The sequence below is a fragment of the Chiloscyllium plagiosum genome, unplaced genomic scaffold (genome assembly GCF_037043375.1).
Source record: "Chiloscyllium plagiosum isolate Xiang-an unplaced genomic scaffold, Cpla_swu_hap1 HiC_scaffold_35, whole genome shotgun sequence".
Lineage (NCBI taxonomy): Eukaryota > Metazoa > Chordata > Chondrichthyes > Orectolobiformes > Hemiscylliidae > Chiloscyllium > Chiloscyllium plagiosum.
Window position 1 is genome coordinate 19,511,900 of NW_028270173.1, and position 24,326 is coordinate 19,536,225.

Here is a 24,326-nt window from a genome sequence, read left to right on the forward strand (position 1 = left end):
GGGGGGCGGAGGTGTTCAGTACCATCGAAGGTGAAGGGGACGTTGGTTTGATTCTGTGTCTGGCTGCTGGGGGGGGTGGGTGGTGGATGATTGTAAAGGTCCTGAGGTCACTGACATGTTCTCCCCCTCCCCTTCCTTCTGCCCCTTCCATTCAGGGCGTCATTGCCAGTTGGCAGATATGTGCAGTGCCAAACCCCTGCACCAACGGTGGGAGTTGTACCAGTACCGAGGGTCACTTTACCTGCCGCTGCCCCCCAGGCTTCGAGGGTCAGGTCTGTGAGATCGATGTGGATGAGTGTAGCTCGGGGGAGGCCAGACCCTGCCAGAACAGAGCGAGCTGTGTCAATGTGCCCGGCTCGTACAGCTGCACATGTCCTCCTGGATTCACCGGCGCCAACTGCGAGCTCCCCTCTGCCACCTGCTACCCATCATCCTGTCATAACAGAGGAACATGCCTGCCCCGGCCTGGAGAGATGTACCACTGCGCCTGTCTCCAGGGAACCGACCCACTCCCTCTCTCCCCACCCCTCTCCCTCTCCCTCTCTCGCTCCCACCCCTCTCCCCTCTCCCTCCTTCCCACCCCACTCCCCTCCCCTCTCTCCCCCCACTCCCTCTCCCCTTTCTCCCACCCCTCTCCCTCTCCCGCCCTCCCAACCCTCTCCCTCTCCCCTCTCGCCCACCCCACTCCCTCTCCCTCCCTCCCACCCCTCTCCCATCCCTCTCTCCACCCTCTCCCTCTCCTCCCTCCCTCCACCCTCTCCCTCTCCATCCTTCCAACCCCCTCACTCTCCCTCTCTCCACCCCACTCCCTCTCCCTTTCTCCCACCCTCTCCCTCTCCCTCCCTCCCACCCCTCTCCCTCTCCCTCTCTCCCAACCCTCTCCCTCTCCCTCTCTCTCCCACCCCACTCCCTCTCCCTTCCTCCCACCCCTGTCCCTCTCCCTCTCTCTCCCACCCCACTCCCTCTCCCTTTCCTCCCCCCCTCCCTCTCCCTCCTCCCACCCCTCTCCCTCGCCCTCTCTCCCAACCCTCTCCCTCTCCCTCCCTCCCATCCCTCTCCCTCTCTCCCACCCCTCTCCCTCTCCCTCTCTCCCAACCCTCTCCCTCTCCCTCTCTCCCACCCCTCTCCCTCTCTCCACCCCTCTCCCTCTCCCTCTCCTCCCAACCCTCTCCCTCTCCCTCTCTCCCAACCCTCTCCCTCTCCCTCTCTCCCAACCCTCTCCCTCTCCCTCTCTCCCACCCCTCTCCCTCTCCCTCTCTCTCCCACCCCTCTGCCTCTCCCTCTCTCCCCCGTCCCGGAGAGATGTACCACTGCGCCTGTCTCCCAGGTACCATCATCTCCCTCTCTCCCACCCCTCTCCCTCTCCTCTCTCCCAACCCTCTCCCTCTCCCTCTCCCTCTCCCCCATCCCAGAGAGATGTACCACTGCGCCTGTCTCCCAGGTACAGTTCCCTCTCTCTTCATCTCCCTCTCTCCCTCTCTCCGTCTCCCTCTCCATCTCTATCTCTCTCTCTCTCTCTCTCTCTCTCTCTCCCACCCATCTCCCTCTCCCTCTCCCTCTCCCCTCTCTCCCCCCCATCCAGAGATGTGACCGAGGTCCTACCCTCTCTCTCTCTCTCTCTCTCTCCCCCAGTCCCTCCCCGACTCTCTCTCTACCCCCACCACACCCCACCCCACCCTATCTCTCTCCCTCTCCCACTCTCCCTCGTCCTGGAGCGATGTATCACTGCACCTGTCTGGGGAGGGGGAGTGTGTGGGTGCGTCTGGGAGGGGGAGTGTCTGGGTGGGTCTGGGGAAGGGGAGTGTGTGGGTGGGTCTGGGGGGAGTGTGTGGGTGGGTTTGGGGGAGGGGGAGTGTGTGGGTGGGTCTGGGGGAGTGGGAGTGTTTGGGTGGGTCTGAGGGGGGAGTGTGTGGGTGGGTCTGGGGGGAAGTGTTTGGGTGGGTCTGAGGGGGAGTGGGTGGGTGGGTATGAGGGGGGAGTGTGTGGGTGGGTCTGGGGGAGTGTGTGGGTGGGTTTGGGGGAGGGGGAGTGTGTGGGTGGGTCTGGGGGAGGGGGAGTGTTTGGGTGGGTCTGAGGGGGAGTGTGTGGGTGGGTCTGGGGAAGGGGGAGTGTGTGGGTGGGTATGGGGGGGAGTGTTTGGGTGGGTCTGAGGGGGAGTGGGTGGGTGGGTATGAGGGGGGAGTGTGTGAGTGGTCTGGGGGATTGTGTGGGTGGGTTTGGGGGAGGGGGAGTGTGTGGGTGGGTCTGGGGAGGGGGAGTGTTTGGTGTGGTCTGAGGGGGGAGTGAGTGGGTGGGTCTGGGGGAGGGGGAGTGTGTGGGTGGGTCTGGGGGAGGGGGAGTGTTTGGGTGGGTCTGAGGGAGGAGTGTGTGGGTGGGTCTGGGGGAGGGGGAGTGTGGGTGGGTCTGGGGGGAGTGTTTGGGTGGGTCTGAGGGGGAGTGGTGGGTGGGTATGAGGGGGGTGGGTGGGTGGGTCTGGGGGTGGGGGAGTGTTTGGGTGGGTCTGAGGGGGGAGTGGGTGGGTGGCTCTGGAGATGGGGAAGTGTGTGGGTGGGTCTGAGGGGGGATTGGGTGGGTGGGTCTGGGGGGTCGAGGTGTGTGTGTGGGGTCTGGGGGGTCGGGGTGTGTGTGGGGTCTGGCCGGTCGGGGTGTGTGGGTGGGTGGGTCCGAGGGGGGGAAGGTGGGGGTGGATGTTGTTAAAGTGAACAGCTTTCTCTCTGTATCATTCACATCAAAGCCTTCCGCACATCTCAAGGCTGTTCCTCGGGGTGGGTTTGGCGGCCAGTCCCCTCAATAATTTCTTGTCATCAAAGAGAGTTTGAGTGCATGAGGAAGCTGTCTCCCTCCACCCTACCTGTTGCCTGAACGCTGGGGTGAGTTACAGCACTGAATTGGAAGAGTCACAGATCTAATAACTCCTGTCCCTTTGGTATTTAATCCGTGCGGTGTGATAACCGGCCAGCATTGTCCTTTCTCCATGCAAGTATTTTTGTTTGGGGTTGGCCGTGGTGGGGTTTGCGATAAAACACTGACGATGTAAGGCATGGTCGGAAGGTGCTGTGTGTGAGCTGTCTTGTTTGGAGCACATTAAACACCTCAACAACAGGGGACTGGGTTGTCCTGCAGTCGCACTGTCCTGGTAAGTCGTCTATCACGTAATATCACAAAGCGTGCAAAATCTGCAGAGACATGGACAGAAGGAACAGACAGAATAGGCAGCGTCCGCTGTGATGGAGATGGGGGAACTGAGGGAAGGTTAAAGATCAGTGACCACTCAGCACTGACCCTCTGACAGTGTGGCACTCCCTCAGTACTGACCCTCTGACAGTGCGGCACTCCCTCAGCACTGACCCTCTGACGGTGCGGCACTCCCTCAGTACTGACCCTCTGACAGTGTGGCACTCCCTCAGTACTGACCCTCTGACAGTGCGGCACTCCCTCAGCACTGACCCTCTGACGGTGCGGCACTCCCTCAGTACTGTCCCTCTGACAGTGCGGCACTCCCTCAGTACTGACCCTCTGACAGTGCGGCACTCCCTCAGTACTGACCCTCTGACAGTGCAGCAATCCCTCAGTACTGACCCTCTGACAGTGCGGCACTCCCTCAGTACTGACCCTCTGACAGTGCGGCACTCCCTCAGCACTGACCCTCTGACGGTGCGGCACTCCCTCAGTACTGTCCCTCTGACAGTGCGGCACTCCCTCAGTACTGACCCTCTGACAGTGCGGCACTCCCTCAGTACTGACCCTCTGACAGTGCAGCAATCCCTCAGTACTGACCCTCTGACAGTGCGGCACTCCCTCAGTACTGACCCTCTGACAGTGAGGCACTCCCTCAGCACTGACCCTCTGACGGTGCGGCACTCCCTCAGTACTGTCCCTCTGACAGTGCGGCACTCCCTCAGTAATGACCCTCTGACAGTGCGGCACTCCCTCAGTACTGACCCTCTGACAGTGAGGCACTCCCTCAGTACTGACCCTCTGACAGTGTGGCACTCCCTCAGTACTGACCCTCTGACAGTGCGGCACTCCCTCAGTATTGACCCTCTGACAGTGCGGCACTCCCTCAGTACTGACTCTGACAGTGCGGCACTCCCTCAGTATTGACACTCTGACAGTGCGGCACTCCCTCAGCACTGACCCTCTGACAGTGCGGCACTCCCTCAGTACTGACTCTCTGACAGTGAGGCACTCCCTCAGTACTGATCCTCTGACAGTGCGGCACTCCCTCAGTATTGACACTCTGACAGTGAGGCACTCCCTCAGTACTGACCCTCTGACAGTGCGGCACTCCCTCAGTACTGACCCTCTGACAGTGCGGCACTCCCTCAGTATTGACACTCTGACAGTGAGGCACTCCCTCAGTACTGACCCTCTGACAGTGCGGCACTCCCTCAGTATTGACACTCTGACAGTGAGGCACTCCCTGAGTACTGACCACCTGACAGTGCGGCACTCCCTCAGTACTGACCCTCTGACAGTGCGGCACGCCCTCAGTACTGACACTCTGACAGTGCGGCACTCCCTCAGTACTGACCCTCTGACAGTGCAGCACTCCCTCAGTACTGATCCTTTGACAGTGCGGCTCTCCCTCAGTACTGACCCTCTGACAGTGCAGCACTCCCTCAGTACTGAACCTCTGACAGTGCGGCACTCCCTCAGTACTGACCTTCTGACAGTGTGGCACTCCCTCAGTTCTGACCTTCTGACAGTGCGGCACTCCCTCAGTACTGACCTTCTGACAGTGCGGCACTTCCTCAGTACTGACCCTCTGACAGTGCGGCACTCCCTCAGTTCTGGCCCTCTGACAGTGCGGCACTCCCTCAGTACTGACCCTCTGACAGTGCGGCACTCCCTCAGTACTAACCCTCTGACAGTGTGGTACTCCCTCAGTACAGACCCTCTGACAGTGCGGCTCCCCCTCAGTACTGACCCTCTGACAGTGCTGCACTCCCTCAGTACTGACCCTCTGACAGTGCGGCATTCCCTCAGTACTGACCCTCTGACAGTGCGGCACTCCCTCAGTACTGACCCTCTGACAGTGCGGCATTCCCTCAGTACTGACCCTCTGACAGTGCGGCACTCCCTCAGTACTGACCCGCTGACAGTGCGGCACTCCCTCAGTACTGACCCTCTGACAGTGCGGCACTCCCTCAGTACTGACCCTCTGACAGTGCGGCACTCCTTCAGTACTGAACCTCTGACAGTGCAGCACTCCCTCTGTACTGACCCTCTGACAGTGCAGCATTCCCTCAGTACTGACCCTCTGACAGTGTGGTACTCCCGCAGTACTGACCGTCTGACAGTGCGGCACTTCCTCAGTACTGACCCTCTGACAGTGCGGCACTCCCTCAGTACTGACCCTCTTACAGTGCAGCACTTCCTCAGTACTGACCCTCTGACAGTGCGGCACTCCCTCAGTACTGACCCTCTGACTGTCCGGCACTCCCTCAGTACTGACCCTCTGACAGTGCGGCACTTCCTCAGTACTGACCCTCTGACAGAGTGGTACTCCCTCAGTACAGACCCTCTGACAGTGCAGCACTCCCTCTGTACTGACCCTCTGACAGTGCGGCACTCCCTCAGTACTGAGCCTCTGACAGTGCGGCAGTCCCTCAGTACTGACCCTCTGACAGTGCAGCACTCCCTCAGTACTGAACCTCTGACAGTGCGGCACTCCCTCAGTACTGACCCTCTGACAGTGCAGCACTCCCTCAGTACTGAACCTCTGACAGTGCGGCACTCCCTCAGTACTGACCTTCTGACAGTGTGGCACTCCCTCAGTACTGACCCTCTGACGGTGCGGCACTCCCTCAGTACTGTCCCTCTGACAGTGCGGCACTCCCTCAGTACTGACCCTCTGACAGTGCGGCACTCCCTCAGTACTGACCCTCTGACAGTGCAGCAATCCCTCAGTACTGACCCTCTGACAGTGCGGCACTCCCTCAGTACTGACCCTCTGACAGTGCGGCACTCCCTCAGCACTGACCCTCTGACGGTGCGGCACTCCCTCAGTACTGTCCCTCTGACAGTGCGGCACTCCCTCAGTACTGACCCTCTGACAGTGCGGCACTCCCTCAGTACTGACCCTCTGACAGTGCAGCAATCCCTCAGTACTGACCCTCTGACAGTGCGGCACTCCCTCAGTACTGACCCTCTGACAGTGAGGCACTCCCTCAGCACTGACCCTCTGACGGTGCGGCACTCCTTCAGTACTGTCCCTCTGACAGTGCGGCACTCCCTCAGTAATGACCCTCTGACAGTGCGGCACTCCCTCAGTACTGACCCTCTGACAGTGAGGCACTCCCTCAGTACTGACCCTCTGACAGTGTGGCACTCCCTCAGTACTGACCCTCTGACAGTGCGGCACTCCCTCAGTATTGACCCTCTGACAGTGCGGCACTCCCTCAGTACTGACTCTCTGACAGTGCGGCACTCCCTCAGTATTGACACTCTGACAGTGCGGCACTCCCTCAGCACTGACCCTCTGACAGTGCGGCACTCCCTCAGTACTGACTCTCTGACAGTGAGGCACTCCCTCAGTACTGATCCTCTGACAGTGCGGCACTCCCTCAGTATTGACACTCTGACAGTGAGGCACTCCCTCAGTACTGACCCTCTGACAGTGCGGCACTCCCTCAGTACTGACCCTCTGACAGTGCGGCACTCCCTCAGTATTGACACTCTGACAGTGAGGCACTCCCTCAGTACTGACCCTCTGACAGTGCGGCACTCCCTCAGTACTGACCCTCTGACAGTGCGGCACGCCCTCAGTACTGACACTCTGACAGTGCGGCACTCCCTCAGTACTGACCCTCTGACAGTGCAGCACTCCCTCAGTACTGATCCTTTGACAGTGCGGCTCTCCCTCAGTACTGACCCTCTGACAGTGCAGCACTCCCTCAGTACTGAACCTCTGACAGTGCGGCACTCCCTCAGTACTGACCTTCTGACAGTGTGGCACTCCCTCAGTTCTGACCTTCTGACAGTGCGGCACTCCCTCATTACTGACCTTCTGACAGTGCGGCACTTCCTCAGTACTGACCCTCTGACAGTGCGGCACTCCCTCAGTTCTGGCCCTCTGACAGTGCGGCACTCCCTCAGTACTGACCCTCTGACAGTGCGGCACTCCCTCAGTACTAACCCTCTGACAGTGTGGTACTCCCTCAGTACAGACCCTCTGACAGTGCGGCACTTCCTCAATACTGACTCTCTGACAGTGTGGCACTTTCCTCAGTACAGACCCTCTGACAGTGCGGCACTCCCTCAGTAGTGACCCTCTGACAGTGTGGGACTCCCTCAGTACTGACCCTCTGACAGTGCGGCACTCCCTCAGCACTGACCCTCTGACAGTGCGGCACTCCCTCAGTACTGACCCTCTGACAGCGTGGCACTCTCTCAGCATTGACCGTCTGACAGTGCGGCACTCCCTCAGTACTGACCCTCTGACAGCGTGGCACTCTCTCAGCACTGACCGTCTGACAGTGCGGCACTCCCTCAGTACTGACCCTCTGACAGTGCAGCACTCCCTCAGTTCTGACCCTCTGACAGTACGGCACTCCCTCAGTACTGACCCTCTGACAGTGCGACACTCCCTCTGTACTGACCTTCTGACAGTGCGACACTCCCTCTGTACTGACCCTCTGACAGTGCGGCACTCCCTCAGCACTGACCGTCTGATAGTGCGGCACTCCCTCAGTACTGACCCTCTGACAGTGCGGCACTCCCTCAGTACTGACCCTCTGATAGTGCGGCACTCCCTCAGTACTGACCCTCTGACAGTGCGGCATTCCCTCAGTACTGACCCTCTGACAGTGCGGCACTCCCTCAGTACTGACCCTCTGACAGTGCGGCACTCCCTCAGTACTGACCCTCTGACAGTGTGGCATTCCCTCAGTACTGACCCTCTGACAGTGCGGCACTCCCTCAGTACTGACCCTCTGACAGTGCGGCACTCCCTCAGTACTGACCCTCTGACAGTGCGGCACTCCCTCAGTACTGACCCTCTGACAGTGCGGCATTCCCTCAGTACAGACCCTCTGACAGTGCGGCTCCCCCTCAGTACTGACCCTCTGACAGTGCTGCACTCCCTCAGTACTGACCCTCTGACAGTGCGGCATTCCCTCAGTACTGACCCTCTGACAGTGCGGCACTCCCTCAGTACTGACCCTCTGACAGTGCGGCATTCCCTCAGTACTGACCCTCTGACAGTGCGGCACTCCCTCAGTACTGACCCTCTGACAGTGCGGCACTCCCTCAGTACTGACCCTCTGACAGTGCGGCACTCCCTCAGTACTGACCCTCTGACAGTGCGGCACTCCTTCAGTACTGAACCTCTGACAGTGCAGCACTCCCTCTGTACTGACCCTCTGACAGTGCAGCATTCCCTCAGCACTGACCCTCTGACAGTGTGGTACTCCCTCAGTACTGACCGTCTGACAGTGCGGCACTTCCTCAGTACTGACCCTCTGACAGTGCGGCACTCCCTCAGTACTGACCCTCTTACAGTGCGGCACTCCCTCAGTACTGACCCTCTGACTGTCCGGCACTCCCTCAGTACTGACCCTCTGACAGTGCGGCACTTCCTCAGTACTGACCCTCTGACAGAGTGGTACTCCCTCAGTACAGACCCTCTGACAGTGCAGCACTCCCTCTGTACTGACCCTCTGACAGTGCGGCACTCCCTCAGTACTGAGCCTCTGACAGTGCGGCACTCCCTCAGTACTGACCCTCTGACAGTGCAGCACTCCCTCAGTACTGAACCTCTGACAGTGCGGCACTCCCTCAGTACTGACCCTCTGACAGTGCAGCACTCCCTCAGTACTGAACCTCTGACAGTGCGGCACTCCCTCAGTACTGACCTTCTGACAGTGTGGCACTCCCTCAGTACTGACCTTCTGACAGTGCGGCACTTCCTCAGTACTGACCTTCTGACAGTGCGGCACTTCCTCAGTACTGACCCTCTGACAGTGCGGCACTCCCTCAGTTCTGGCCCTCTGACAGTGCGGCACTCCCTCAGTACTGACCCTCTGACAGTGCGGCACTCCCTCAGTACTAACCCTCTGACAGTGTGGTACTCCCTCAGTACAGACCCTCTGACAGTGCGGCATTTCCTCAATACTGACTCTCTGACAGTGTGGCACTTTCCTCAGTACAGACCCTCTGACTGTGCGGCACTCCCTCAGTAGTGACCCTCTGACAGTGCGGCACTCCCTCAGTACTGACCTTCTGACAGTGCGGCACTCCCTCAGTACTGACCCTCTGACAGTGCGGCACTCCCTCAGTACTGACCCTCTGATAGTGCGGCACTCCCTCAGTACTGACCCTCTGACAGTGCAGCACTCCGTCAGTACTGACCCTCTGACAGTGCAGCACTCCCTCAGTACTGACCCTCTGACAGTGCGGCACTCCCTCAGTACTGACCCTCTGACAGTGCAGCACTCCGTCAGTACTGACCCTCTGTCAGTGCAGCACTCCCTCAATACAGACCCTGTGACAGTGCGGCACTCCCTCAGCACTGACCCTGTGACAGTGCGGCTTTCCCTCAATCCTGCAAGGAGTCTTCCAGCATCATCTCTGAGTGGAGAACCAGGATTGGGGCCTGGGATAAGAATGTGTGACTGTGGCAGGTCTGCTGAACACTGAGGTCCAACTTATGGCGGGGCGCGTCTTTGGATAGGATGGCTGTAACAAATGATTCAGAATTGCCAAGGAAGTGTCATTTTCTCTCAGCTGTCCAATCCGTTTTCCCACAGCCTTCACCGGTCGGTTTTGTGAAGTGAATGTCGATGACTGTGAGGGGCACCAATGTCAGAACGGTGGCACCTGTGTGGACCGGGTCAGCAGCTACGATTGTAAATGTCCCTCCACCTGGACTGGTCAGTAAACACCTCCCGACGATACCTCTATCACATACAGTTCATTCAGGGGTTTCAATTCCGTCTGTGTTTCACGTGTGGAATGTCGGCCATAGTTAACGGGGTCAGTGCAAGAGGCCATTGGCGACTCAGCATCACAGAGGGTTGACACGTTGACTGTGCATGGTCTTGCTGGGTTTGGGAGCTAAGGTCAGCTGTGGTATGGACGAGGTCGCAGCGAGTTCAGAGGTTGACTCGATGACATCATCAGTGAAGGGCAGGATAAGGTTTGGGGGGTTGATGGGATAGGGCCACGGCGAGTTCAGAGGTTGATGGGAAAAGGTCACGTTGACCGCAGAGATCAGTGGACTACGGTCACGCTGAATTCAGAGATTCATAGGATAAGGTCACGGTGAGTTCAGGGGTTGACGGGATAAGGTCACGGTGAGTTCATTGATTCTAGAAGAAGAGATGGCAGTGCCCTTATGGCCTTGGTCATGTGTCTTACAGCACCTTCCCCTGCCCACAGGCTTGGTAAACAGCGACCAGGGGTGGGGAGGGTATCTATGCCGCAGGTCAGAGTGGGTGGGCGCGCGGGTATTGCGTGTGGCATTTCCCACGGGGCTGGCGTGACTCCCCACCCAACCCTGACCTCCCCCTGCTTGGCTTTCAGGCCGGTACTGCACCGAGGACGTGGATGAGTGCCAGCTGCAGCCTAACCTGTGCCAGAACGGGGGCACATGCACCAACGTGGACGGTGGCTACGGCTGCATCTGCGTCAACGGCTGGTCCGGCCAGGACTGCGGCGAGAACATCAACGACTGCACCGAGACCTCCTGTGCGCACGGTGCCACCTGCCATGACAAGGTGGCAAACTTTGTGTGCGAGTGCCCGCCAGGTAAAAAAGGTAAGCCCTGCCCCAGGTTCGGCCACGTAAGGAGGGTCTCGGGGTGTCTGTGGAACTTGGGGCGGGTCTCCCTATCGTCAGTTTGGAGTCCGGGTTGGGGGAGTAAGTGATCTACCTCAACCCACCTTGAGTGTGCAAGCCCCATTGACTTGACACCAACGCATGCAGATCCACGCGCCCAGGATCAGCAGCAGGAATCCTGCCTTTGCTGTGGGAACGGATTTGAGTGATCCCACTGGGCAGGACTTAGGTGGATCACCAGTTTGACCGTACTCACTCATCGACGGAGAGCAAAAGTGGCCTTAGCTCTAGCATCGACGTTGTCCTGTTCCCAGCAGTCTTATCAAGGTCAAATTTATTCCCGAGGTCGTACAGTGAACCGTTGGAAGCCTCACTCGACTTGGGCGACAGCGGAAGTTGGGAATGTCAACTTCCCGATGGCCAGTCAGACGGAATCCTGTCGGGAGGTACCATGTCGGTACTCCGTCTGTGAGGAATTTGAAATTTGGGAAGTGTGACAGCGAAATGGTGACCAACGCCCCCAATGCCGGTGTTTCCTTGTAACACCTCAGGGTCCATCTGTGGGAGACTGGGAATGACACCACCCATTTGTATAGCAATCTCATACGCTAGAGGGTGACTCAAAGGGGTTTCCAGCCAATCAGGTACTTTGGGAGTGGAGGCACGGCAAAGCAGCAGAGCAAGGGTCAGATGTTCTGGGTTTTCTTTTGGAGATATTGATTGGGGGGATTGCATTAGTCAGGATTACGAATGTAATTCCTCTCTCCTTCTTGGGGAATCCATTGTGAGAGGCCTGAGATGGCCCCAGTTGAAGGTCAGCTCTGAAAGATGACACCTTGTGCACCCTACTCTCGACACAGGACTTTGGGTGGGGGGGGGGGGGGGCGGGGGAGCATGGTCAGCTTGGATCTTTCAACCAAAATTAGTGGGATTTGTTTTCTCTGACCGCGAGACACAATGGCGACGCGGTCAGACGTGGGGGATTCCGCGACTTATTTCCCCGTCAAAGACCTCACCTCGTGCGGCTCTCCAAAAACCCGAGCTGGTTCTCACTGGTCGGCTGGAAACGTTCGGTAACTCAGCCACCCTCTCCTCAATCAGAGACTCGAGTGATTCACCGTCGATGGCCATTTGGCTGACGGATGGCGAATTCCCTGGTTTCCCCCTCTCTCCTGTAGCGGAGAGATGCTGATAGTTCGGCGACGCAAACGGGTCAGGGCTTCGGTGCGGCAGATAGAAACGTGGAAACTGAGACCATCAGCCGGATTAGCCGCCATATTGGCGAACGGCAGCACAGACACGAGGGACCGAATGGCCTGCTCCTGTTCTTGAATCACTGCGTTCCTCCGAAACAGGGGAGGGGTGGCGTTAAAGTTGAATTCCGACCCGGTTGGGGGCGAAATCGGGGAGCATTCCTTCCAACAAGAGCTCACGGGGGAATTCCGTCTCCAACCGGAAAAGGTGACAGACTCCAGGGAGGGTTGGGCGCTTTCCAAGACTGCCACCGAAAAGGTAGCTGTTGGGTGAGGGGTCTTGAACGCGTCGGAGCCCCCCCCCCCCCCCGCCCAGGTCCTCTTTGGGTAGAGAGTCGGATGATCTGTGCCGAGTCACCTGTTTGCTCCTTTATCCCAGGCCTGTTCTGCCAGCTGGACGACCCGTGTATCAATAACCCGTGCCACGCGAATGCGGTCTGCGAGATGAACCCCCTGACAGGGGAGGCCATGTGCGAGTGCCCGCTTGGATTCACGGGGCAGTCATGCAAGCACGACATTAACGAGTGCTCGATGGGTAAGTCCGACTGGGCCTGGACTTGAGGCACTCAGCTCTCCCGGTCTCACATCCTTTTACACCGCCCTCCATCACCGCACCCCCTGACCTGTACAGTCTCCATGGAGTCCCATAGGCTAGAAGAATTGATTGCCCCCCCCCCCCCCCACCCACAGCAATGACAGAGCAGTACGGTGGCTCAGTGGTCAGCCCGGCTGCCTCACAGCGCCAGGGTCCTGGGTTCGATTCCAGCCTCTGGCGACTGTCTGGGTGGAGTTTGCACATTCTCCCCCCGTGTCTGCGTGGGTTTCCTCCAGTTTCCTCCCACAATCCAAAGGTGTGCAGGTTAGGGTGGATTGGCCATGTGAAATTGCCCGCGGTGTTCAGGGATGTGTAAGTTAGGTGGGTTGGCCGTGATGAATTAGCATAGTGTCTAGGGATGAAAACGTGTTGCTGGAAAAGCGCAGCAGGTCAGGCAGCATCCAAGGAGCAGGAGAATCGACGTTTCGGGCATAAGCCCTTCTTCAGGGATGTGCAGGTTAGGTGGATTGGCCATGCTAACTTACCCATAGTGTCTTGGGATGTGCGGGTTGGGTGGGTTAGCCATGGGAAATGCAGGGTTACATCGATGGGGTGGATCTGGATGGGATGCTTTTTTGGAGGCTCAGTTAGGACTCAATGGGCTGAAGGGCCTGCATCCTCGCAGTGGGGATTCTATGATTCTAACAACGATAATGTCTCCTTTAACAATCACCAGAAAGGTTTGTGAACAGACAGATTATGGTACACAGGGATTATAAAGTACCCGTTGAGTGACAGGCACAGCAAAGGGAGGCCTCACTGGGATACCCCCCCTCACCCCCCACCCCACCCCCGTCGGCTAATCTGGTGTCGATTTCAGTTTCAAATCCCCCTCAGGCAGACTTCCATCTCGTTTCCCTTGAGGGTTTCATGACCACTTCTGGTGGGATTCCGTCGTCACATCCCCGCACTGTGGCGGTGCACTTTTCCGGAACCTTCCTCAGCTCCGTTCACCTCGGTCTCGCCTCACCAGAAGTACCCACTGGAGTAACCGCTCGGTCAGTCCCTTCCAAACTGTTGGATCGAGGTCAGTGGCATTACAGGAGCCGCACTTCCTCGTGCTCCGACCCTGAAGCAGACCACCAAAGCAGCTTCAGAGTCGAAACGCGCGTTGCTGGAAAAGCGCGGCTGGTCAGGCAGCAACCCAGCAGCAGGAGAGCCGAGGTTTCAGGCATAGGCCCCTCACCGGGAATGTGGGAGGGCTCAGGGATAAACGGAAGGTGTGTGGGGCTGCGGGGAAGGTGGATGGGAATGCCAGAGGTAGGTAAGGACAGGATGTGATGGTGACAGGTCGGAGAGGAGGGTGGGGTGGATGGGTTGGAAGGAAGATGGACAAGTAGGACAGGTCGAGAGGGCAGTGCCGAGTTGGAGGGTTGGACCTGGGATGAGGTGGAGGTTGGGGGAGGGGGGGGTGGGGGCAGGGGAGATGAGGAAACTGGTGAAGTCGACGTTGATGCCATGTGGTTGGACGTTCCTCGGCCGCTGCCTGACCGGCTGTGCTTTTCCTGCGCCAACCTATCAGGTCTGACCCCCAGCATGTGCAGCCCTCACTCTGTCCGCCAGGTAAATATTACTGCCCGGCTAACTTCTGAACGTTGGCAAAGTATGAGATCGAGACCCGCCCACTGGCCAAGAGAAGGCATGGCATTCTGTGATCTTGAACGAAAAGCGACAAACGTTATTTAGCGCAGCAGTGCAGTCTAAAGTAGACTCGCTTCCAGCACCCAGATTTAACGTGCTATTTACAAATGATAGACCGCGATCAAACACTTTACACAAACTAAATGATAAATAGGATCCCACAGATCCCTCAGCAATTACACCTCAGAAATTAATGGCACCAAGTGTCAACAAATCCCAACAAATCTCTCAGGGGATTATTATAATGCTTCACATTTGGGCATTTGGACTTAATTGCCCATCCTTTCCTGAGTCTGAGCTCCTCCAAACTGTAGAAACCTCTCTCTGACACTCACTGATTGCTAGACCTCCCGCTCTTCACCAATCTCCAGCCTCACGGAGCCAGTCCTGACCCTGGGCGTTTCTACAATCTCTTTTCTTGTTCAGTTACGTCAGCAAATGCTGCTTTTCAGCTCCCCGCTCCCTCAGCTGCGCTGACATCTTAATGCCCAAAGGCTTCTCCTCAGCCTTCCGTCGTGTCCCCCGACACAGAGCCAGCAACCCGAACACTTTCTCAATTCCCCCGACAAAGCCTTCACAGCCCCGACTCTGACACTCAGCTGCTGACCAGTCCCGAGAACTTCTCCCTGAGTTCTAACGGCCTGGAGCCGCACAACTGCACCTCACTCCTTAATGAGTCCGTCACTCTGAATCTGTCTCCTCATCTCACTCACCGCCCGGAACCCCCCCTGTCAGTGAATTTCGAATTATCCTGGGGGCCCAAGGTGAAAATCTTTCAGTGTGTCCCTCTGCTATTTCTGGGCAGCAATTGAATGTTGACTTCTAGAAATTTTGGGAACTCATTGTTCCAAAAGTGTGGCTGGCTTCCTCAGCGCAAACATGGACAACCATGAGGGGATGCCAACACACTCAGTAAATACTAACCAGCTACAAGGAATGACCAAGAACACCCATTGTCGGAGCCCCACTGCACTGTTGGTGCCCCATCCCCTCCCCTCGGAGACTGACCGAGTGCTGCGATCTTCACTGGACAGATGCTAATCCCTGTGAACTGAATGGGCACTGCGTGAACACAGTGGGCTCCTTCGAGTGCCACTGCCTGGCAGGATACACGGGCGCCCGATGCGAGCTGGACATCAACGAGTGCCGGTCGAATCCGTGCCGGAATGAAGCCACGTGCCTGGACCAGATCGGCGGGTTCAAGTGCATCTGCATGGCAGGTAAGATCACCGTAGGAATAGAGCGTACCGTGGCCATCAGGGTGGTGGGTAAGGTCACCGTCAGGGTGGTGGGTAAGGTCACCGTGAGGATGGTGGGTAAGGTCACCGTCAGGATGGTGGGTAAGGTCACCGTCAGGATGGTGGGTAAGGTCACTGTCAGGGTGGTGGGTAAGGTCACCGTCAGGATGGTGGGTAAGGTCACCGTCAGGATGGTGGGTAAGGTCACCGTCAGGGTGGTGGGTAAGGTCACTGTCAGGGTGGTGGGTAAGGTCACTGTCAGGATGGTGGGTAAGGTCACCGTCAGGGTGGTGGGTAAGGTCACTGTCAGGATGGTGGGTAAGGTCACCGTCAGGGTGGTGGGTAAGGTCACCGTCAGGATGGAGGGTAAGGTCACCGTCAGGGTGGAGGGTAAGGTCATTGTCAGGATGGTGGGTAAGGTCACCATCAGGGGGGTGGGTAAGGTCACTGTCAGGATGGTGGGTAAGGTCACCGTCAGGATGGTGGGTAAGGTCACCGTCAGGATGGTGGGTAAGGTCACTGTCAGGATGGTGGGTAAGGTCACTGTCAGGGTGGTGGGTAAGGTCACCGTCAGGATGGTGGGTAAGGTCACCGTCAGGATGGTGGGTAAGGTCACTGTCAGGATGGAGGGTAAGGTCACCGTCAGGATGGTGGGTAAGATCACCGTGAGGATGGTGGGTAAGGTCACTGTCAGGATGGAGGGTAAGGTCACTGTCAGGGTGGAGGGTAAGGTCACTGTCAGGATGGTGGGTAAGGTCACCGTCAGGATGGAGGGTAAGGTCACCGTCAGGATGGTGGGAAAGGTCACTGTCAGGATGCAGGGTAAGGTCACTGTCAGGATGGTGGATAAGGTCACTGTCAGGATGGTGGGTAAGGTCACTGTCATTATGGAGGGTAAGGTCACTGTCAGGATGGTGGGTAAGGTCACTGTCAGGATGGAGGGTAAGGTCACTGTCAGGATGGTGGGTAAGGTCACTGTCAGGATGGTGGTTAAGGTCACTGTCAGGATGGTGGGTAAGGTCACTGTCAGGATGGTGGGTAAGGTCACCGTCAGGATGGAGGGTAAAGTCACTGCCAGGATGGTGGGTAAGGTCACTGTCAGGATGGAGGGTAAGGTAACTGTCAGGATGGTGGGTAAGGTCACTGTCATGATGGTGGGTAAGGTCACTGTCAGGGTGGAGGGTAAGGTCACTGTCAGGATGGTGGGTAAGGTCACTGTCATGATGGTGGGTAAGGTCACTGTCAGGGTGGAGGGTAAGGTCACTGTCAGGATGGAGGGTAAGGTCACTGTCAGGATGGTGGGTAAGGTCACCGTCAGGATGGTGGGTAAGGTCACCGTCAGGATGGAGGGTAAGGTCACTGTCAGGATGTAGGCTAAGGTCACTGTCAGGATGGTGGGTAAGGTCACCGTCAGGATGGTGGGTAAGGTCACCGTCAGGATGGAGGGTAAGGTCACTGTCAGGATGTAGGCTAAGGTCACTGTCAGGATGGTGGGTAAGGTCACTGTCAGGGTGATGGGTAAGGTCATCGTCCGGATGGAGGGTAAGGTCACTGTCAGGATGGAGGGTAAGGTCACTGTCAGGATGGTGGGTAAGGTCACCGTCAGGGTGGTGGGTAAGGTCACTGTCAGGATGGAGAGTAAGGTCACTGTCAGGATGGTGGGTAAGGTCACTGTCAGGATGGTGGGTAAGGTCACTGTCAGGATGGTGGGTAAGGCCACTGTCAGGATGGTGGGTAAGGTCATTGTCAGGATGGAGGGAAAGGTCATCGTCAGGATGGTGGGTAAGGTCACTGTCAGGATGGTGGGTAAGGTCACTGTCAGGATGGTGGTTAAGGTCACTGTCAGGATGGTGGGTAAGGTCACTGTCAGGATGGTGGGTAAGGTCACTGTCAGGATGGACGGTAAGTTCACCGTCAGGATGGTGGGTAAGGTCATCGTCAGGATGGTGGGTCGGGTCACTGTCAGGATGGTGGGTAAGGTCATCGTCAGGATGGAGAGTAAGGTCACTGTCAGGATGGAGAGTAAGGTCACTGTCAGGATGGTGGGTAAGGTCACTGTCAGGATGGTGGGTAAGGTCACTGTCAGGATGGAGAGTAAGGTCACTGTCAGGATGGTGGGTAAAGTCACTGTCAGGATGGAGGGTAATGTCACTGTCAGGATGTAGGCTAAGGTCACTGTCAGGATGGTGGGTAAGGTCACTGTCAGGATGGAGGGTAAGGTCACTGTCAGGATGGAGGGTAAGGTCACCGTCAGGGTGGTGGGTAAGGTCATCGTCAGGATGGTGGGTAAGGTCACTGTCAGGATGGTGGGTAAGGTCACTGTCAGGATGGAGGGTAAGGTCACCGTCAGGGTGGTGGGTAAGGTCATCGTCAGGATGGTGGGTAAGGTCACTGTCAGGATGGTGGGTCAGGTCACTGTCAGGATGGAGAGTAAGGTCACTGTCAGGATGGTAGGTAAGGTCACTGTCAGGATGGAGGGTAAGGTCACTGTCAGGATGGAGAGTAAGGTCACTGTCAGGATGGTGGGTAAGGTCACTGTCATGATGGTGGGTAAGGTCACCGTCAGGATAGTGGGTAAGGTCACTGTCAGGGTGGAGGGTAAGGTCACTGTCAGGATGGTGGGTAAGGTCACTGTCAGGATGGAGAGTAAGGTCACTGTCAGGATGGTGGGTAAGGTCACTGTCAGGATGGAGGGTAAGGTCACTGTCAGGATGGTGGGTAAGGTCACTGTCAGGATGGAGGGTAAGGTCACTGTCAGGATGGAGGGTAAGGTCACCGTCAGGGTGGTGGGTAAGGTCATCGTCAGGATGGTGGGTAAGGTCACTGTCAGGATGGAGGGTAAGGTCACTGTCAGGATGGAGAGTAAGGTCACTGTCAGGATGGTGGGTAAGGTCACTGTCAGGATGGAGGGTAAGGTCACTGTCAGGATGGAGAGTAAGGTCACTGTCAGGATGGTAGGTAAGGTCACTGTCAGGATGGTGGGTAAGGTCACTGTCAGGATGGTGGGTAAGGTCATCGTCAGGATGGAGAGTAAGGTCACTGTCATGATGGTGGGTAAGGTCACCGTCAGGATATTGGGTAAGGTCACTGTCAGGGTGGAGGGTAAGGTCACTGTCAGGATGGAGGGTAAGGTCACTGTCAGGATGGAGAGCAAAGTCACTGTCAGGATGGTGGGTAAGGTCACTGTCAGGATGGAGAGTAAGGTCACTGTCAGGATGGTGGGTAAAGTCACTGTCAGGATGGAGGGGAAGGTCACTGTCAGGATGCAGGCTAAGGTCACTGTCATGATGGTGGGTAAGGTCACCGTCAGGATAGTGGGTAAGGTCACTGTCAGGGTGGAGGGTAAGGTCACTGTCACGATGGTGGGTAAGGTCACTGTCAGGATGGAGGGTAAGGTCACTGTCAGGATGGTGGGTAAGGTCACTGTCAGGATGGAGGGTAAGGTCACCGTCAGGGTGGTGGGTAAGGTCATCGTCAGGATGGAGAGTAAGGTCACTGTCAGGATGGTGGGTAAGGTCACCGTCAGGATATTGGGTAAGGTCACTGTCAGGGTGGAGGGTAAGGTCACTGTCAGGACGGTGGGTAAGGTCACTGTCAGGATGGAGAGTAAGGTCACTGTCAGGATGGAGGGTAAGGTCACTGTCAGGATGGAGGGTAAGGTCACTGTCAGGATGGAGAGTAAGGTCACTGTCAGGACGGAGGGTAAGGTCACTGTCAGGATGGTGGGTAAGGTCACTGTCAGGATGGAGAGTTAGGTCACTGTCAGGATGGTGGGTAAGGTCACTGTCAGGATGGTGGGTAAGGTCACTGTCAGGATGATGGGTAAGGTCATCGTCAGGATGGAGGGTAAGGTCACTGTCAGGATGGAGGGTAAGGTCACTGTCAGGATGGTGGGTAAGGTCACCGTCAGGGTGGTGGGTAAGGTCACTGTCAGGATGGAGAGTAAGGTCACTGTCAGGATGGTGGGTAAGGTCACTGTCAGGATGGTGGGTAAGGTCACTGTCAGGATGGAGAGTAAGGCCACTGTCAGGATGGAGGGTAAGTTCACCGTCAGGATGGTGGGTAAGGTCACTGTCAGGATGGTGGGTAAGGTCATCGTCAGGATGGTGGGTCGGGTCACTGTCAGGATGGTGGGTAAGGTCATCGTCAGGATGGAGAGTAAGGTCACTGTCAGGATGGAGAGTAAGGTCACTGTCAGGATGGTGGGTAAGGTCACTGTCAGGATGGAGGGTAAGGTAACTGTCAGGATGGAGAGTAAGGTCACTGTCAGGATGGTGGGTAAGGTCACTGTCAGGATGGTGGGTAAGGTCACTGTCAGGATGGTGGGTAAGGTCACTGTCAGGATGGAGAGTAAGGTCACTGTCAGGAAGGTGGGTAAAGTCACTGTCAGGATGGAGGGTAAGGTCACTGTCAGGATGTAGGCTAAGGTCACTGTCAGGATGGTGGGTAAGGTCACTGTCAGGATGGAGGGTAAGGTCACTGTCAGGATGGAGGGTAAGGTCACCGTCAGGGTGGTGGGTAAGGTCATCGTCAGGATGGTGGGTAAGGTCACTGTCAGGATGGTGGGTAAGGTCACTGTCAGGATGGAGGGTAAGGTCACCGTCAGGGTGGTGGGTAAGGTCATCGTCAGGATGGTGGGTAAGGTCACTGTCAGGATGGTGGTTCAGGTCACTGTCAGGATGGAGAGTAAGGTCACTGTCAGGATGGTAGGTAAGGTCACTGTCAAGATGGAGGGTAAGGTCACTGTCAGGATGGAGAGTAAGGTCACTGTCAGGATGGTGGGTAAGGTCACCGTCAGGATGGAGGGTAAGGTCACTGTCAGGATGTAGGCTAAGGTCACTGTCAGGATGGTGGGTAAGGTCACCGTCAGGATGGTGGGTAAGGTCACCGTCAGGATGGAGGGTAAGGTCACTGTCAGGATGTAGGCTAAGGTCACTGTCAGGATGGTGGGTAAGGTCACTGTCAGGGTGATGGGTAAGGTCATCGTCCGGATGGAGGGTAAGGTCACTGTCAGGATGGAGGGTAAGGTCACTGTCAGGATGGTGGGTAAGGTCACCGTCAGGGTGGTGGGTAAGTTCACTGTCAGGATGGAGAGTAAGGTCACTGTCAGGATGGTGGGTAAGGTCACTGTCAGGATGGTGGGTAAGGTCACTGTCAGGATGGTGGGTAAGGCCACTGTCAGGATGGTGGGTAAGGTCATTGTCAGGATGGAGGGAAAGGTCATCGTCAGGATGGTGGGTAAGGTCACTGTCAGGATGGTGGGTAAGGTCACTGTCAGGATGGTGGTTAAGGTCACTGTCAGGATGGTGGGTAAGGTCACTGTCAGGATGGTGGGTAAGGTCACTGTCAGGATGGACGGTAAGTTCACCGTCAGGATGGTGGGTAAGGTCATCGTCAGGATGGTGGGTCGGGTCACTGTCAGGATGGTGGGTAAGGTCATCGTCAGGATGGAGAGTAAGGTCACTGTCAGGATGGAGAGTAAGGTCACTGTCAGGATGGTGGGTAAGGTCACTGTCAGGATGGAGGGTAAGGTAACTGTCAGGATGGAGAGTAAGGTCACTGTCAGGATGGTGGGTAAGGTCACTGTCAGGATGGTGGGTAAGGTCACTGTCAGGATGGAGAGTAAGGTCACTGTCAGGATGGTGGGTAAAGTCACTGTCAGGATGGAGGGTAATGTCACTGTCAGGATGTAGGCTAAGGTCACTGTCAGGATGGTGGGTAAGGTCACTGTCAGGATGGAGGGTAAGGTCACTGTCAGGATGGAGGGTAAGGTCACCGTCAGGGTGGTGGGTAAGGTCATCGTCAGGATGGTGGGTAAGGTCACTGTCAGGATGGTGGGTAAGGTCACTGTCAGGATGGAGGGTAAGGTCACCGTCAGGGTGGTGGGTAAGGTCATCGTCAGGATGGTGGGTAAGGTCACTGTCAGGATGGTGGGTCAGGTCACTGTCAGGATGGAGAGTAAGGTCACTGTCAGGATGGTAGGTAAGGTCACTGTCAGGATGGAGGGTAAGGTCACTGTCAGGATGGAGAGTAAGGTCACTGTCAGGATGGTGGGTAAGGTCACTGTCATGATGGTGGGTAAGGTCACCGTCAGGATAGTGGGTAAGGTCACTGTCAGGGTGGAGGGTAAGGTCACTGTCAGGATGGTGGGTAAGGTCACTGTCAGGATGGAGAGTAAGGTCACTGTCAGGATGGTGGGTAAGGTCACTGTCAGGATGGAGGGTAAGGTCACTGTCAGGATGGTGGGTAAGGTCACTGTCAGGATGGAGGGTAAGGTCACTGTCAGGATGGAGGGTAAGGTCACCGTCAGGGTGGTGGGTAAGGTCATCGTCAGGATGGTGGGTAAGGTCACTGTCAGGATGGAGGGTAAGGTCACTGTCAGGATGGAGAGTAAGGTCACTGTCAGGATGGTGGGTAAGGTCACTGTCAGGATGGAGGGTAAGGTCACTGTCAGGATGGAGAGTAAGGTCACTGTCAGGATGGTAGGTAAGGTCACTGTCAGGATGGTGGGTAAGGTCACTGTCAGGATGGTGGGTAAGGTCATCGTCAGGATGGAGAGTAAGGTCACTGTCATGATGGTGGGTAAGGTCACCGTCAGGATATTGGGTAAGGTCACTGTCAGGGTGGAGGGTAAGGTCACTGTCAGGATGGAGGGTAAGGTCACTGTCAGGATGGAGAGCAAAGTCACTGTCAGGATGGTGGGTAAGGTCACTGTCAGGATGGAGAGTAAGGTCACTGTCAGGATGGTGGGTAAAGTCACTGTCAGGATGGAGGGGAAGGTCACTGTCAGGATGCAGGCTAAGGTCACTGTCATGATGGTGGGTAAGGTCACCGTCAGGATAGTGGGTAAGGTCACTGTCAGGGTGGAGGGTAAGGTCACTGTCACGATGGTGGGTAAGGTCACTGTCAGGATGGAGGGTAAGGTCACTGTCAGGATGGTGGGTAAGGTCACTGTCAGGATGGAGGGTAAGGTCACCGTCAGGGTGGTGGGTAAGGTCATCGTCAGGATGGAGAGTAAGGTCACTGTCAGGATGGTGGGTAAGGTCACCGTCAGGATATTGGGTAAGGTCACTGTCAGGGTGGAGGGTAAGGTCACTGTCAGGACGGTGGGTAAGGTCACTGTCAGGATGGAGAGTAAGGTCACTGTCAGGATGGAGGGTAAGGTCACTGTCAGGATGGAGGGTAAGGTCACTGTCAGGATGGAGAGTAAGGTCACTGTCAGGACGGAGGGTAAGGTCACTGTCAGGATGGTGGGTAAGGTCACTGTCAGGATGGAGAGTTAGGTCACTGTCAGGATGGTGGGTAAGGTCACTGTCAGGATGGTGGGTAAGGTCACTGTCAGGATGATGGGTAAGGTCATCGTCAGGATGGAGGGTAAGGTCACTGTCAGGATGGAGGGTAAGGTCACTGTCAGGATGGTGGGTAAGGTCACCGTCAGGGTGGTGGGTAAGGTCACTGTCAGGATGGAGAGTAAGGTCACTGTCAGGATGGTGGGTAAGGTCACTGTCAGGATGGTGGGTAAGGTCACTGTCAGGATGGAGAGTAAGGCCACTGTCAGGATGGAGGGTAAGTTCACCGTCAGGATGGTGGGTAAGGTCACTGTCAGGATGGTGGGTAAGGTCATCGTCAGGATGGTGGGTCGGGTCACTGTCAGGATGGTGGGTAAGGTCATCGTCAGGATGGAGAGTAAGGTCACTGTCAGGATGGAGAGTAAGGTCACTGTCAGGATGGTGGGTAAGGTCACTGTCAGGATGGAGGGTAAGGTAACTGTCAGGATGGAGAGTAAGGTCACTGTCAGGATGGTGGGTAAGGTCACTGTCAGGATGGTGGGTAAGGTCACTGTCAGGATGGTGGGTAAGGTCACTGTCAGGATGGAGAGTAAGGTCACTGTCAGGAAGGTGGGTAAAGTCACTGTCAGGATGGAGGGTAAGGTCACTGTCAGGATGTAGGCTAAGGTCACTGTCAGGATGGTGGGTAAGGTCACTGTCAGGATGGAGGGTAAGGTCACTGTCAGGATGGAGGGTAAGGTCACCGTCAGGGTGGTGGGTAAGGTCATCGTCAGGATGGTGGGTAAGGTCACTGTCAGGATGGTGGGTAAGGTCACTGTCAGGATGGAGGGTAAGGTCACCGTCAGGGTGGTGGGTAAGGTCATCGTCAGGATGGTGGGTAAGGTCACTGTCAGGATGGTGGGTCAGGTCACTGTCAGGATGGAGAGTAAGGTCACTGTCAGGATGGTAGGTAAGGTCACTGTCAAGATGGAGGGTAAGGTCACTGTCAGGATGGAGAGTAAGGTCACTGTCAGGATGGTGGGTAAGGTCACTGTCAGGATGGTGGGTAAGGTCACTGTCATGATGGTGGGTAAGGTCACCGTCAGGATAGTGGGTAAGGTCACTGTCAGGGTGGAGGGTAAGGTCACTGTCAGGATGGTGGGTAAGGGCACTGTCAGGATGGAGAGTAAGGTCACTGTCAGGATGGTGGGTAAGGTCACTGTCAGGATGGAGGGTAAGGTCACTGTCAGGATGGAGGGTAAGGTCACCGTCAGGGTGGTGGGTAAGGTCATCGTCAGGATGGTGGGTAAGTTCACTGTCAGGATGGTGGGTAAGGTCACTGTCAGGATGGAGAGTAAGGTCACTGTCAGGATGGTGGGTAAGGTCACTGTCAGGATGGAGGGTAAGGTCACTGTCAGGATGGAGAGTAAGGTCATCGTCAGGATGGTGGGTCGGGTCACTGTCAGGCTGGTGGGTAAGGTCATCGTCAGGATGGAGAGTAAGGTCACTGTCAGGATGGAGAGTAAGGTCACTGTCAGGATGGTGGGTA

The 24,326-nt window shown here is 56.6% G+C and overlaps 1 protein-coding gene across 1 annotated transcript in view; it reads left to right on the top strand.

Annotated features, from left to right (window-relative positions):
* Positions 1-24,326, top strand: part of LOC122547595 (uncharacterized) — a 715,380-nt gene that overhangs the window by 363,720 nt on the left and 327,334 nt on the right. The window contains 6 exon segments of the mRNA XM_087978709.1: positions 156-190; positions 192-495; positions 9,750-9,875; positions 10,528-10,761; positions 12,415-12,570; positions 15,306-15,491. Of these exon segments, the coding sequence (XP_087834835.1) occupies positions 156-190; positions 192-495; positions 9,750-9,875; positions 10,528-10,761; positions 12,415-12,570; positions 15,306-15,491 (1,041 nt within the window).